We start from the raw sequence: 13583 nt of genomic DNA on the forward strand, positions 1-13583 counted from the left end.
GATAGACCGGCGAGAGCTGATATAGACCTGCAGCCCTCTCCTCTGACAACACCATGCTGAGAGAATGAGGCAATCAATCATGGAGTCCAGGCCTCCCTTTAAATAAATGGCCTGTAGCTGTGATGTAGACTGGGATATTCCGGATTGTCCTGATGATGGAGTGCTTCATAGTGCACACATATAAGGTGTTGCTAACCAGGACAACAGTTTCCTCACATGTCTCTGAGCTGCTCAGACTGAAAGGATAGGTACTCTTGTTCCACTTCAATAAGGGGATGAAGCTCAATTAGCATTTCACAAGTCCCCCTTTCCCTCGTCTATTGCGCTCTTCCCCGCGGAGCTCATGCTTTCTCTTGGGATTGTCCCGTTTTGGGTCCTTGTTGCCGTTGGCAGGGTGACAGTATTCGAGTGTGCAAACTTGTGCCATTGTCCGCGAGCCAGAAGGAGCCATGGAGACCCCATAATATGACACAGGAAAATGTTTGCTGATGGCAATTCTATGGGCTTTGTCCGACTCTTTCTCCTTCATGACGACTCGATTTAAGTCTCTAAATGTTTGACTACAAATGCAGGAGTGCTATCCAGCTCCTTCCCCTTTGTCCCGCGAGGTTTGAATGAGTAATTCAGCCTTTGTGTCCTTCGATTGAGGGGGCAAACAGAAAGACAAGATTCTTGAGCGTTCAAGCCCCTTTCCATGGTTATGCACTCTTTAGATCCCCCCTCACCAAAATCTACAGCTGACATCACTGTTGGGGAGGGTGTCGGGGGTATTTTTGGTGTAAACCAAACAGCCACCTCTGGGGAAAATATCTATAACGCGTGCGTATTTCAGGACAAAAAGGCGATGGTGTTTATTTACACCATATTTGTGAAGTTTGACCAAGGCGCAGAAATCACAGAATATGAGATATATCGCGTCCCCTCACCCCCACCTCTCCGATCTCCATGACAACAATTTGCAATTGTGAAGAATTCGATACCAGGGCGCTTAGAGGCTGATTGGGGTGCATTGTGAGGGGCCTGGGGTCGCTGATTGGTTCAAAGAAAGCACCATAACTACAAGGAGTTTATATTCATTCAACTTGTTGAAGTGCTCCCCGCTGCAGCCCGGAGAGAGAAGACTGCTGGGACAGAGTCCGGCCTCAGCCTGCGGCGGTGAGCACAGTCTTGTTACTTCAAATGCTGACGAGAAGCGCATATTTACGCACAGATACATCTGGTGTCTTGTAGGTGGCCAGTTGTGTTTGATATGGACTGAGTTTGCGCAAGTCTCCGAAAAGAAACATGGCAAATGCAGACAGTGAGGTCAAGACGTTGCTGAATTTTGTGAATCTGGCATCCAGCGACATCAAGGCGGCCTTGGACAAATCGGCTCCGTGCCGACGCTCCGTGGATCATAGGAAATACCTGCAGAAACAGCTCAAGCGCTTCTCCCAGAAATACTCCAGGATGCCGAGATGCCACATGCACAGGTCCACGGACCACGGTTGCGCCAAGCCGGCCGGCGCTGTTTACCAGAAGCTTGCAATGAAGACCGACTTCGATGTTCCAGTCGCGGAGAAGACGACCGGTGCGTCGGAACAGGTGCCGATGAGGAAACGTCAGCTCCCCGCCTCGTTCTGGGAGGAACCCAAGCTGACCCAAACCAGGAGGGAACTCTTGGGGTTGCGAGAAGACGCCGGAGGCGATCCCGAGGTAAGCGAACGCGAAACGAGGAAGAGGAGCCGTGACGCAGACGCGCTGGCCTCTCTGTCCGCGTCCGGCCGACGCGGCTCCGCGGACAAAAGCTCGCTGAAACTGGATTTGACCTCTGGCCACTGCGTGAGCGTGTGCGGCTGCTGCCCCTTCCAGTACCACGGACACCACATCCTTCACGGCCACATCGTGTTCCCACACTCGCCCCCGTGGAGCAAAGCAGCAGTGACTAACGCGGGGAGACCCGAGCATCCATATGGACCGCAAATACACACGCACGTCGTGGTCAAACCCATCCCGACCAAACCCGCCGTCCAGTCATCAATCTTCAGCGTGTTTGGATTCATTTGATGACCCCCAGCTGGACCTGTCTTGGAGATATGTAAATATGACTAATTCTCTTCCTTCTGCTGTTCAAGCCATCTCTTCCTTTTTTAAGGCCTCGACGAGAGCACTTAGACATTTGTTTTTCTTGTTTACATTTTTAGATTTTTAAGTTGCACTCGCAGATTTCACGTTTCTTTACAGAGCAAGTTCACAGGGTTCTACTTTTAGGCTCTCAGAATGGCTCCTGTTTACCTAAAATTTATACGAATGCATAAAAGGATCCTATTTTAGACGTTTCTTCCGGAGATGAGAATAGAAAATTGGACATAGATGCCCCCACCCCTTGCAAAAGTAATGTTTGATGGACTCATTTGAATGCAATGACTTTTATTTGCAATTAAACAACTGAGAATTCCTTTGAGCGTTAGTTCATTTTTACCTTGAGTATTCATTCAAACAAACAGAACGATTAAAGACATTCAACGTCACACTCCACAAAGTTATAAATAGATATTTTATACATAGAGGATTCCTTTGAAAATCCCATTTACAGATTCAAGGCATGACATGAAGCTAAAATAAGAGGCAGGGAATGCTAAATTTAGCCATCTCTGATGCCTATATCCTACTGTCACTCAGCCAGGCTGAGGTATCTGATCAGTCTGTCTGGCAGAGGCAGGCTCCTGACCCACTTCAGTCTGTATCTGCCCATCTGGGTCCGTATCTGTAACCTGCAGAGGTGCTGCAGTGGCCGGGGCGACACTGTGGGGGGGACGGGGGGGGGACAGGGTCAGGGTTAATCGGGGTGCCTGTGCATGTGATTGAAACGGTTGCCTCATGCTTACGTGTCGTCCGCTTCACGGCGTGCCATTCTTCCCGGCTGTCCAGCAGCTCCAGGAGCCTGCCGCACAGCTGAACCTGAGCCACGTGCTGCAGCAGCAGCTCCAGGACTGGTCCTGCCCACCGCCGCATGTCCGCCGTCGAGATCCACTCGCAGAACTTAGAAAGCAAACGAGAATTCGTCAAGTGCAAATGATCCATTGGATGTTGACATTCATTTGTCTCCCCCCCCTCCCACCTGCATCGGCCTCCCTGGCGGCTCGCCGCAGTTTACGCTGTGAAAAATATGTCCGCCATTGAGGTTTCTTGGCTGGGATTCTTCGGGTCCCGTGTGAGGAGCACGTCCTCGTGTGCATGAGAAGCAGGACAGGGCGTCGCAGCCGTTGTCCAAAAGACACTTCAGAAGAGGTCGATTGTTCATGCAGAGTGCGACAGCTGTGGGGAAAGTGGTGAAAGAGGAGATCCTGGTGTTGGCGTCGGCCCCTCGCTCCAGCAGCAAGGAGACGCTTCTGACGGAGCCCTGCCGGACCGCCATCAGTAAGGGACTGACGGGATCAAGGGTCAGGCTGGCGCCGGCATTCAGCAGCACCTCTGCCGTCTCTGTGCCGCCGCTGGCGACCGCGATGTAGAGGGCCGTGGCGCGCCGATCCGCGTACAGCAGGGAGCGGCTGCAGGCCAGCGTGGCGTTTACGTCCGCACCTGTCTTCAGCAGCACAGCTGCCGCCGCGTGCCTGTTGCGCTCTGCTGCCAGGTGCAGCGGGCTGACGCAACTGTGGCGGAGCCTGGCTCGACTTGTCACCGGGACAAGCAGGGACACAATCCTGAAGGGTGTTTTATAAAAAGCACAGACGTCTTTACAAAGGCCATCCTCATTTGAAAACGTCCTTAGCGGCTGCGACTTACTGGTGGTCACCGTGCTGGGCGGCGGCGTGCAGCGGCAGCAGTCCTGCCGTGGTGGATTTGTTGGCGTCCGCATTTTTGGCCAACAACACCGAGACGGCTTCCCTGTGGCCATTTTTGCTGGCCTCATACAGCGCCGTGACCCCATCACATGCCTGCGCGTTCACGTCTGCGCCTAAAGGGATGATGTACGCCGCCGTTAGTGGCTGAAACACGCTAACCGCGGAGGAATTTAGCGGCGAAACGTACCTTTCTCAATGAGGTGACACAGCGCTCTCATCTGTCCTCTCTGAGCGGCGACAGTGAGCGGCGCGATGCTGTAGGTATTGGGGGGGTTGATTGAGGCTCCGGCTCTTATCAGTGTCTCACAGATCTCTGTGTTGTCCCTGGACACGGCCTCATGGAGGGCTGTCCAACCCTGCGCGCAGCGTTGGTTTACAGTAGCCCCGTACGACAGAATCAGCCGCACCATGTCCATGTTTTCCAGCTCACAGGCTGCAGACGCAAACACATGTTTAGTTATTGAAATCCAATCACAGCTGGAGGGATGTATGCCTGCTTTTGTCCTACCCCTGACCTTTGTACAAAGGGGTTTCTTTGTTCTTGCTGCTAATGTCGGGGTCGGCGCCCCCCTCCAGAAGACACCGCGCACATGACAAGTGTTCACATGACACTGCGAGCAGCAACGCCGTCTGCTCCTGCAGCGTGCGTTTGTCGACCAAGCCTGGGTGAGCTGCGCCAGGGAAGATAACACACATTGGACCGACGCTGCGCCTCTTTGTATAGATGGTTCAGTTCGGTAATGATGTCCTACCCTTCAGGATTGTCTTTAGACACTCTGTCTGCCCACAGAAGGCGGCATCATGCAAGGGCATCCAACCATCTTTGTTCTCCTTCAGTAGGCGGTGAGCGGCGGATGTTGCCACATCATTGAAAGCCTTCAGGTCCCCCCGCCTGATGGCACAGACCAGCGGGTCATCATCGTCCCTGGACAAAAGCAAGCAAAAGCTGAGATTTGCTCTTACAAAGTGTTACATTAAAGGGGTGTTTGGGTCCAGTTACTCTTTACAGTGGAGGTTTGGGAATTTACATACGCGCGCACGCACGCATGCACACACACGCACGCACGCAAACAGCCTCAGCCTAACAACAAAGGACTCACTCCGGCTCCGTTACGTCTCTCTCCTCCCCCGATCTGTCTCCTCTCAGTCGCGACTGAGCGTTACTAAATTTGCCTCCCGCACTACGGAACTGAGACAGGTACTCGGAATAGCTGAATTTGGTCATTGCTGCCGAGAGCTGCGGGAGTCCAACGCAGGGCGCAGCGGCGGCGCGTTGTGCCGAGCCGGGCTCAGCTGTGCTCAGCTCCGATTATTTTGGGAGCGCATTGTCACAGTGACGACTCTGTCCATATATGTCAGGACACTCGGACACGCAGAGATACGGCGCTGGGGGCAAGGCAGAACCAAAGGGACACACTCGGGAGGTTGCACTTGTTTAGCTATTTCTCAACACGATAAAAAAAAAAACCCCCACTTATCTTATGTGATGATCAGGGTAGAGACAACATTTGAGACATGTCCCCTTGTTTGAAAGCCTATACTAAGCAATTACTGATCACAATATGACGCCGATGCAGAATTATCTATAGTTTCTGACAGTGAGGTTCCTCTAATTAAAAAAACAAAACCTTTATAAACTAAACTGGTTTCTCTGCACGATTCCACCAAGATTGTGGTCTCAGAAGTGTCACATGCTCTCTTTCTTCACCCTCTGAACTTCCTCTAGCTATACGATCCGTGCGAGTTATGAGTTCTTTTGAGGTCGAGCGACCACAGCAGATGCATCCTCTTTGGTGTCTAAATAAAGGATTTTGTCTGTGCAGCATGTCGGGGTTGTTAATGGAGAAGCAACTTTAATAAAGGCCTTTTATCCCATCACGTCTGCCAATGCTCAGCACACATGAGTTATAATTCCTTTTAACGATTCCGGTGAATTATGCAGTTAAAAGGTGAGACAGCCAATATGCTGACAGTGTTTCATCATCATCTTTGCTCACCTGGACAGATTTACTGTTGAGGTGTCTGAGCCATAAAGGGAGAAGACAGCCAGTGTGTCTTTAACATCGCTGTTCAGCCTGTGGTACAGAGACCTGGATCTGCTGACTGCAATCATCACAGCGGGAGACGTGTGGTCCAGCCGGAGTGGCCAGCAGCGTCCTGGGGTCCTCTCTCCAAACAAACAGTGCCGGTTGCTCAGGCCAGATCCTTGGAAAAAAACAGCCAAATGCAGGTGTGATTCCAGCACACGTATGGAGCCGCGCTGTGTAAAGCGGAGAGATTTCAGTACTGGCAGTCATCAGACAGCAGCGGCTCCAGCCAGAGGGAGAGAAGCCTTTTAAGGGCATGTTCAACTGAGTCCTCCTGATTCTGCTGCTCAGGGGCTCTGGGGGCTGCACTGACCGAGGTTAAAGCCAGTGCTTCAGTCAGTTCCACAGCAGAACTCTGTCATTTGTTCAACCTGGACGCACCATTTCCCGAGAAGAAATCAGCCAATAACCTCATCAAATGTGAAGATCTTACTCACCACACAAGTCCATCCGAGAGACTCTTCATTCAGAAAAAGCTGCTCTTATACAACACCATCCACCTCTACAACATTAATACCCCCCCTCCTACTTCCTCCTGTTGTGTCAGCTCTGCGATTTTCATGTGTGAAAACACACCAGCGTGACGGCAGATTTCACAAGCTGTCACTCAGGAAGCGTCTGCAACATAAAGTCTTGCATCTGAACTGGAAGTTGCCGCTGTACGTCACTCCTCGCAAACACGTCTAGACAAATTTTTTCTCCTTCTCCCAGAACTGTTGCAAGTTTGGTTTTATCGGAGGCCGAAGCAAAATCAAACGTCAGCGTGAGCTACAGTTTTGATGCTAATCTTCCCATGGTGCACCTGCAGGGTCATCCGTGTCTAATAATCTATATCACATCCATTGCCAGAACTTCTACTCAGTATTGCGACATCACTCAGATGTTTGACCTCCACTGCACAGATTCTAAAAACACCTACGAAACAGACGCCAGCGATCAGTGACTGTACAATCAGGTGCCGAAAGAGGAATTTCCTCGCACAACGTCAGACCCATTGGCACATACACGTGCACGCTCATGTGTTTGGTAAGTAATATGTGACTGCGTCAAAGGGTGATGTGGAAATTCAGTACAAGGCTGAAGAGAGAAAAGGAGGACCTTTACCGGTGAAGAAGGGTAACCGAGTGATTGTGTTAATGCCTTTGAGGACCATTTTTTCCTATCTGGTCCCATAACTGCATATCAGTCCTGGATTTTAATCAACAAACATGGTGAAATTCTGAACCAGCTAGTGCCTCGTTAGACCTTAATGCAGTAAAATATGCAGAAGTACAACACAAATGACACTTACAGGGGGTTCTATTCCAAAGAGGAGCTGTTGAAAATATGCTGAGCGATGCCAAAGGACAGAGCCAGAAGGCTCTAAAACAACAGTTGGTCACAAGTTTCAACTATAATTAGCTATACCACAACTTCTGTCATATGATTTGAAGAAGTCCAAAAATTTGTCTCATGTTTTAGCTGCTGAGAGTTTAATTGAAAACGTGTGAGTCAACTTTACTCTTTTGCGGTTGAGACTATAAAAAGTCAAGCAAGACCTCATCCTTCTGTAGTTCTGATTCATCCTTGAGTGCCTTTTACTCTGAAACTACCATTACCTGTATAATATGACACAATGAACAATAAGATCAGCAGTGAGATGCTCTTTACTGCAACCAAAATGCAACTAAATGTCAGAACAAGAGAAGAAAACATTTGTTTTGGTCACCAATGGAGCTTGAGAAAGCTTGAGAGAGGCCATCTGAAACATTTGACCCTGGTTACTTAAGTTAAAAGTCATGCTGCAAGTGTATGTGCACGTAAACTCATGACTCACTCAGAATTTAACAAAAAAATGACTGACATTGTTTTGATATTCCTCATCTGTACTTTTGCATTAGAGTAGGGATGCTTGAACTCAATCTGCTCCGAAAATACCCAGATAAAATGTCCTGAATTGTGAGAGAAAACATTTTAATATTTTTGACCAAATTGTTTTATTACATTTGACCTTAAAGGTTATGGTTTCCTATAGAATTGTGCCCCCTGCTGGCCTAGGAAGAGAAAATACATTATTGGTAAAGCAAATTAGGTCGTTAAAATGAATATAATCATTAAATTAATTTCAATTCCATCTACATCCACACTTACACATGGTGCGAAATGCTTTCCTTCACTTAAATATCTCATAACTTATATTTAGAAACTAAACTAACGTTTATATTTCCCGTTCTTCTCTCTCTTTCTCAACATCAACACATTTCCGCAGTAGATAAAATACAGATAAATCTAGTCAGATCAAAGTTCACATTGTTTTTGTTCTGAATTTGTGTGTAGCAAATTTGTGATCCCAAAATAATTTTAAAGCTAACCTAAGTAATTCCACAACATCCTAAAAGTTTAATCAGGAAAAATGGTCTATATTTCTCTCCACGTCCTGCACCGCGATCATCCCATAATAAACAGAAGCGGACAGGCTCCCGGCTAGTTCCTGACGTCTCCTCCTGCGTTTCCAGAGCAACGGGGACACAAACTTCCGGAGATTAAACTCGCCATTCGGACCTTCCGAACAACAACAGGGCACGAACCAACAACGATGGCGTCTTGTCCTCTTCCAATCTTGGAGAGCGGCGACCCTCGTCTAGAACTGACGCTTCACAACAGCGTGAGAAACGTGTTTGTAACGCAGTCGGACGTGAGGTGAGCGCGCTTTTACGCAGCACTTCCATCTCCCTCCATTTAACTCTTGTCTCCATTTTCTCCACAGACATGAACAGAAAGAAAAGGTCAAATACATCCCTGTCGTAAAAGAGGTCGGAAAATAAAGATTTTGTTGGACTAACCTCTCACTTGTGCGATTTAACAAAACACAGATTGAAAGTTTTTAGCATTTATTCATCGAAGCATACTTTGCAGTCTTCCAGCAGAGTTCTTGAGGCTGGAGTGAACACTCTGCAGAGAACCCTGCTTCTGAAGAAAAAGGCAGAATTAGACCAAGTCGATGAACAGCTCTCACGCAAGCGGGATGAATTCACGAGCCGTATGGAGGATTTAGCGAACAAAAGGTCTGAACTCAAGTTAAAACAACAACAGGTGAGATGAAACCTTCAGCAACACAAGAAAAAACCCAGAAGTGGGTCTGCATCACTGTCCGGTTCTTCTTATCAGAATAGAGAGACCGTGATGAAGTTTGAGAAGTTTGTTGCGGACAATGAAGCGAAAAGAAATCGAGCTCTGAAGAAGTATGAGGCTGCACAAGAGGAGAACATTTCCAAACAGAGCGAGATAGAAGAGCTGACAGAGGAGCTCAAACTTCTCAAAATCAGGTGGGGACATGAAACCAGCCAGAAGGAGCAGCCAGAAGGCATCGGTTAGCTCTGTCTGTGAGGAGGAACTGGCATAAACCAAGATTTTTTCTTACAGGCAACAAGTTTTAAAGGAGAAAATAGGAAAATACAAAATCTACGAAGACTACCTGCTGAAAACTCTCGATTACTTCCCCAGCTGTAAGTTAGCGCCCCTCTGCTAACCCACTTGAGCTCCTGGTGTGATTCCACAGCATATACTTTATTCCAGCATACCTTGATCATGGCTCTCAGCCCTCTGTGATGTCCATCATTCGCCGCCACGAGGCCCTGTCGGTCACAAACCGGGAGCTACGCAAGCGTTTGGGACATGCGGAGGAGGAGGTGCAACAAGGCAGCCAACAGCTGCAGAGCATGAAAAGGGAACACAATGTGAAAAAACTGGTGAGGCGTGGCTGGAATCGAAGCCACCGCGCTGCTTAAACTGTATCTAAAAACACACTGGTGGGGCTACAGTAGCATCTTCTTAGTCAGGGCTGGGGCCATGCTGGGGTGTTTGTGTGTGTTGCAGATGGGCATTAAAGAACTGTCTGAGCTCCAGAGTGAGTTAGACTCCCTGAAAGAGGAGAACAAGCAGATGGAGGATAAATTACTGATGCAGCATGGCCTGTCCAGGGACAAGGTTTGCTAACAAGTGTCTTTATGTGTCAGAAGCGACTCAGATGCCTACCGCTGTCATGTGCCATCATCTTTTAGGTGGAGGAGGTTGGCAGGTTGCTCATGGGCATCAATAATCTTGCAGAGCAGTGTTACCTCACCGCACATGGACCTCTGCAAAATATGACCGTGCTCTCCATGATGGACATGGTGAAGGTAGTGTTACACAGTTATAGCGATATGTTTTAGCGTCGCTCTGTCGCCCTAACCTTTGTGGAACTGATTTCAGGAGTACGTGACAGACAAATCAGAGACAGAGAAGAGAGCAAGGAGGCTGATGGAGCTGGAGTCTGCGGAGACCAGCCGGACAGCTCCAACAGAGAAGAAGAGGGAGTCCATAAAAAACAACAGTAACAAACAAATCAGAAGCTAAGCTCGTCAAGAATGAAGTCATGAGCTAATGTAGCTATTTACTGTTATTAACCTGGTGATTCAGGCTTTGACCTGTGAAAAATAGAATTTTCTACAAATAGGAAACCAGACTTTTTTCTTTCTTTGTCTTTCCAAGCTTTGGCACTTTTATTTATAAGTAACCAAACCTTGCAGTTGTCTGTGGTGTTGCTCATGGTTACAGGTGAATAAATCAGTCTGTACATGAAGAATATGACCACGACTTGATGGTGTAAATGTAGATTCTTGGTTTCACATGATAGAAATGAAAAAGTGTGGCATGGACAAAGTAAATTTTAGTTTATAGAACACTATTTTTTAATATTTAGCCGGTCAAAGGCTGCATTTTTTTATACTTTCACTATTGTCAGATGACATAAAATGATGGGTGATTAGTAAGTGTATCCAGGATTGATTTATTTATCTTTACGTTTTGCCATAGCATAGCTCAAACAGTATAAAGAAAACTATGAAGTAATTGAGAATGTGACGATATATTTTCAGTCCTCCTCTTCATCCTCCTCTTTCACATTAGGGTTGAGCTCCAACGTTAGACCGGTGAGTTTCTGTAGGGCCTTTAGGCTGACTGGGCTGATGTAGCACTGCACTTCCTGTTATGACACATGTTTCCGCAGGACTTCCAGCTTCTGTGAGGCCATTTTGAAATGAACCTGCTGACAGTAGCGATCCACCAGAAAGCCATATACATCTGTAATCCTCCACATTTGGTTCCTCCAGCAGGGCTTCACACATCCTGATGGCCTCCCAGGAATCTTCCTCATATAAACCCCGTGCCTTTATGCACGTCTTGATGAGCGCGATCTTATGCTGCAGGTCACAAAGTCTTGCTTTTTGTTTGCCTGCCGGCGAGTCCTTTGATTTTGAGACACACTCAAAGGCCCCAGTTAAAGCATGAAGCGCCTTCTCATAGAAAATCATTGATCTCCACCTGAGCACAGACTTCAAAGAAATCAGCCAGCTGCTCTGACGCTCTGCCTTTCGTGTAAAAAGTAATGATTGTTTTAAAGATCTCAGGATTTTCCCTCCAGTCTCTGGACTGGAGGTAGTTGGCTGCCATGATAAAGAGTTCCCTCTGACAAGAGAAACTAGCATAGTACTATTTTCTCTGTATCTCCAGACTTAAGGAGCACACTCATGGCCTTGAGCTTGTTGCCCGCCTGTGTGTACCTCTTTGCTGCCGGACGATAATTGCCCTGACGCACGTAGCACTCGGCTATGCGCTGCAGCAGCTCCTTCCGAGCCTCTATCGAGTCAGTTGCAGTCAGCTTCTCTGCCAGTTCCTCTGTCACGGTCAATTTCTGAGAAATGCACGACTCCAAGGCTTGATGATACTTTTTGGCCGCTACCAGCAACTCGTCATACTGGGATTGTGTGATGAAGAAGTCACAGTAGCGTTTGAGAAGGGCTGGGTCCTTCAGATCCTCCACAATCAGCTGAATTGCAGGGAATTGTTGTGTGGAACCTGCTAACTCTAAAGCCTTGGAGACGCAGCCAGCCTTGTGGTAGAGTGCAACAGTTCAGACACCTTTCTCCTTATAGTAGTGCGCAGCCTCCATCATGTCCTTGGGGTTGCTGAGCAGAGCCAGGTTCAATAGTTGCTCTGGTGTGAAGCTGCAGATATTGTATTGTCGGGTAAACAAGGATCTCTTTCAGCAGGTTTGCAGCTGAAATAATAGTAGGGCACATCTATAGGGACCAACGTCTTCAGGCCTGAAGGCTCCAGGAAGCGGTCCTGCAGGAGGATCCCGTGCTCTTGAGCACAGAAGTGTCACTACTGATACATCTTTCATATCCAAAAGGCATTTTGTTGAGGATTCAAAGCAGATTGGCACCGTTTCACAAACGAAAAGTCGAGGGTCTTTCTCATCCCAAAATTGCGATATTGGGCAGCGCCGACTATAATTCATCTTCTCACAGTGCTGCTTTTTGCTTTCTTCTGATTGCGACATACCCTCAGACCGCAGAAGAAGACAAAATGTGTCAAGGTGTCCATCTCAACATCATAAAAGTAGACCTTAGAATCAGGCCGTCCATTAACTAGAGAGATTAAGATGCTGACTTGGCTGCCATTGGAATTACATTTGACTGAACTTAAAGCTCCCAGTCTGGGAATTAGTTGAGTCAGATCCTTTGCACGGCATTGAGCTCTGGCTTTCCTTCAGGAAAGGTCCAACAAACAGACGTGTGCGGTGTCTGTGCCTATTGCAAGGTACAGGATTACCTTCTGCTTTGGAAAAGGCCAGCAGCTGCTTCACTGTGCCCTGTTGTGTGCGTCTCTGGACCCTGTTAGCTTCCACCGTGTAGAGGTTCTCACCGTATACACCTACAATTTTAGAGTCACAAGGAAAGGACCCTTTAATGTTAAAAGTGGTTCCTGACAACTCATATACAGCGACTTGCTTGCCACTCCAGACTGTCACAGAATCCTTGCCGACACACACTCCCTCGATGTGTATGTCAGACAGCAGTGCCAGGTGTGCTCCTGTGGAGAACTGAGTGATGCTGAGCTGGCTTGAGCTAAGCTGCACTGCTGCCATCTGCTGACTGTAGCCAGCCGACATGTGACGCTCTCTCGGGATGAGTGTAGCATTTGGAAAAAGCTGATTTAGAATCCTTCCATTTACCTCACAGTCATTTTGGGGGGGGATGCTTGGTTTTTGTCTTTCCCTCTCCTGATGCTCCACTGATCGCGCTTACTTTGACATGGCACCTACAATGTGCAGTTTGGTATGCTTCCATGTCTTCGATGAACTTTTAAAGTCTTTAATATGTTTTAGTAGAAAACACAACTGGATGTAATAAATGTAACTAGATATCAAAGTCTTTGCTGGAGACTATAGTGACGTCAGTGTGGCAGTGGTATTCAATAGACCGTAGATGAAAGGCTAGCTTGTATGATAAAAGGCTTTCATGTTTGAGGGTTATCTTCAATTCCTTTGGATGTGTCCTTTGCTCTTAGCTTAGTTTCACCTTGATGATGCTATTCAACATAACAACATAGGGACGAACAAATGTGGATTTAAACACGACTGTGTCAAACGTACCTTTCGACCCATCTAGCCACTTGAGTACCAACATAAAGCTAGCTATCAACCGGTATCGGATTTTTTAATATGTTCAAACTGTATGTTTATGAATAGAGAAAGTGTCTGCTGAAGAGGTCTGTTCTGAATCTGCCAATTTACAATATTTTTCTTGTACAATTAATATTAATCTCTATGTAAATATTTTTTTTTAAATGTTTAGCTCATCAAGAGTTA

The 13583-nt window shown here is 47.5% G+C and overlaps 3 protein-coding genes and 1 pseudogene across 6 annotated transcripts; 2 read left to right on the top strand and 2 right to left on the bottom strand.

Annotated features, from left to right (window-relative positions):
• Positions 1-1001: 1001 nt before the first annotated feature.
• LOC101074845 (protein FAM181A-like) lies at positions 1002-2441 on the top strand. Its single transcript, XM_003962657.2, has 2 exons — positions 1002-1155; positions 1231-2441. Exon 2 carries the CDS (start codon positions 1285-1287, stop codon positions 2044-2046), a length of 762 nt encoding a protein of 253 aa, XP_003962706.1. The 5' UTR covers positions 1002-1155; positions 1231-1284; the 3' UTR covers positions 2047-2441.
• LOC101074622 (ankyrin repeat and SOCS box protein 2-like) lies at positions 2393-9588 on the bottom strand. 4 transcript variants are annotated; one of them, XM_029832932.1, is made up of 9 exons: positions 9472-9588; positions 5822-6029; positions 4577-4749; positions 4340-4495; positions 4012-4257; positions 3766-3937; positions 3101-3683; positions 2868-3021; positions 2393-2784 (listed from the first exon to the last, which is right to left on the bottom strand). In XM_029832932.1, exons 2-9 carry the CDS (start codon positions 5935-5937, stop codon positions 2654-2656), a joined length of 1731 nt encoding a protein of 576 aa, XP_029688792.1. In that variant the 5' UTR covers positions 5938-6029; positions 9472-9588; the 3' UTR covers positions 2393-2653. The 4 variants fall into 4 exon arrangements, with proteins under 4 accessions (XP_029688792.1, XP_011615634.2, XP_029688790.1 ...); XM_011617332.2 differs by lacking the exon at positions 9472-9588 and adding an exon at positions 6349-6699; XM_029832930.1 differs by lacking the exon at positions 9472-9588 and adding an exon at positions 6112-6327.
• ccdc197 (coiled-coil domain containing 197) lies at positions 8459-10511 on the top strand. The gene is made up of 9 exons (XM_029832933.1): positions 8459-8590; positions 8658-8703; positions 8807-8983; positions 9059-9216; positions 9314-9396; positions 9467-9639; positions 9767-9877; positions 9952-10068; positions 10142-10511. The coding sequence occupies exons 1-9, from the start codon at positions 8487-8489 to the stop codon at positions 10283-10285; spliced, it is 1113 nt and encodes a 370-aa protein (XP_029688793.1). The 5' UTR covers positions 8459-8486; the 3' UTR covers positions 10286-10511.
• A 139-nt stretch (positions 10512-10650) lies between these two features.
• Positions 10651-13379, bottom strand: LOC101074396 (intraflagellar transport protein 140 homolog pseudogene; annotated as a pseudogene).
• Positions 13380-13583: the final 204 nt, after the last annotated feature.

This window comes from Takifugu rubripes, chromosome 2 (assembly GCF_901000725.2).
Source record: "Takifugu rubripes chromosome 2, fTakRub1.2, whole genome shotgun sequence".
NCBI classification, from domain to species: Eukaryota; Metazoa; Chordata; class Actinopteri; order Tetraodontiformes; family Tetraodontidae; genus Takifugu; species Takifugu rubripes.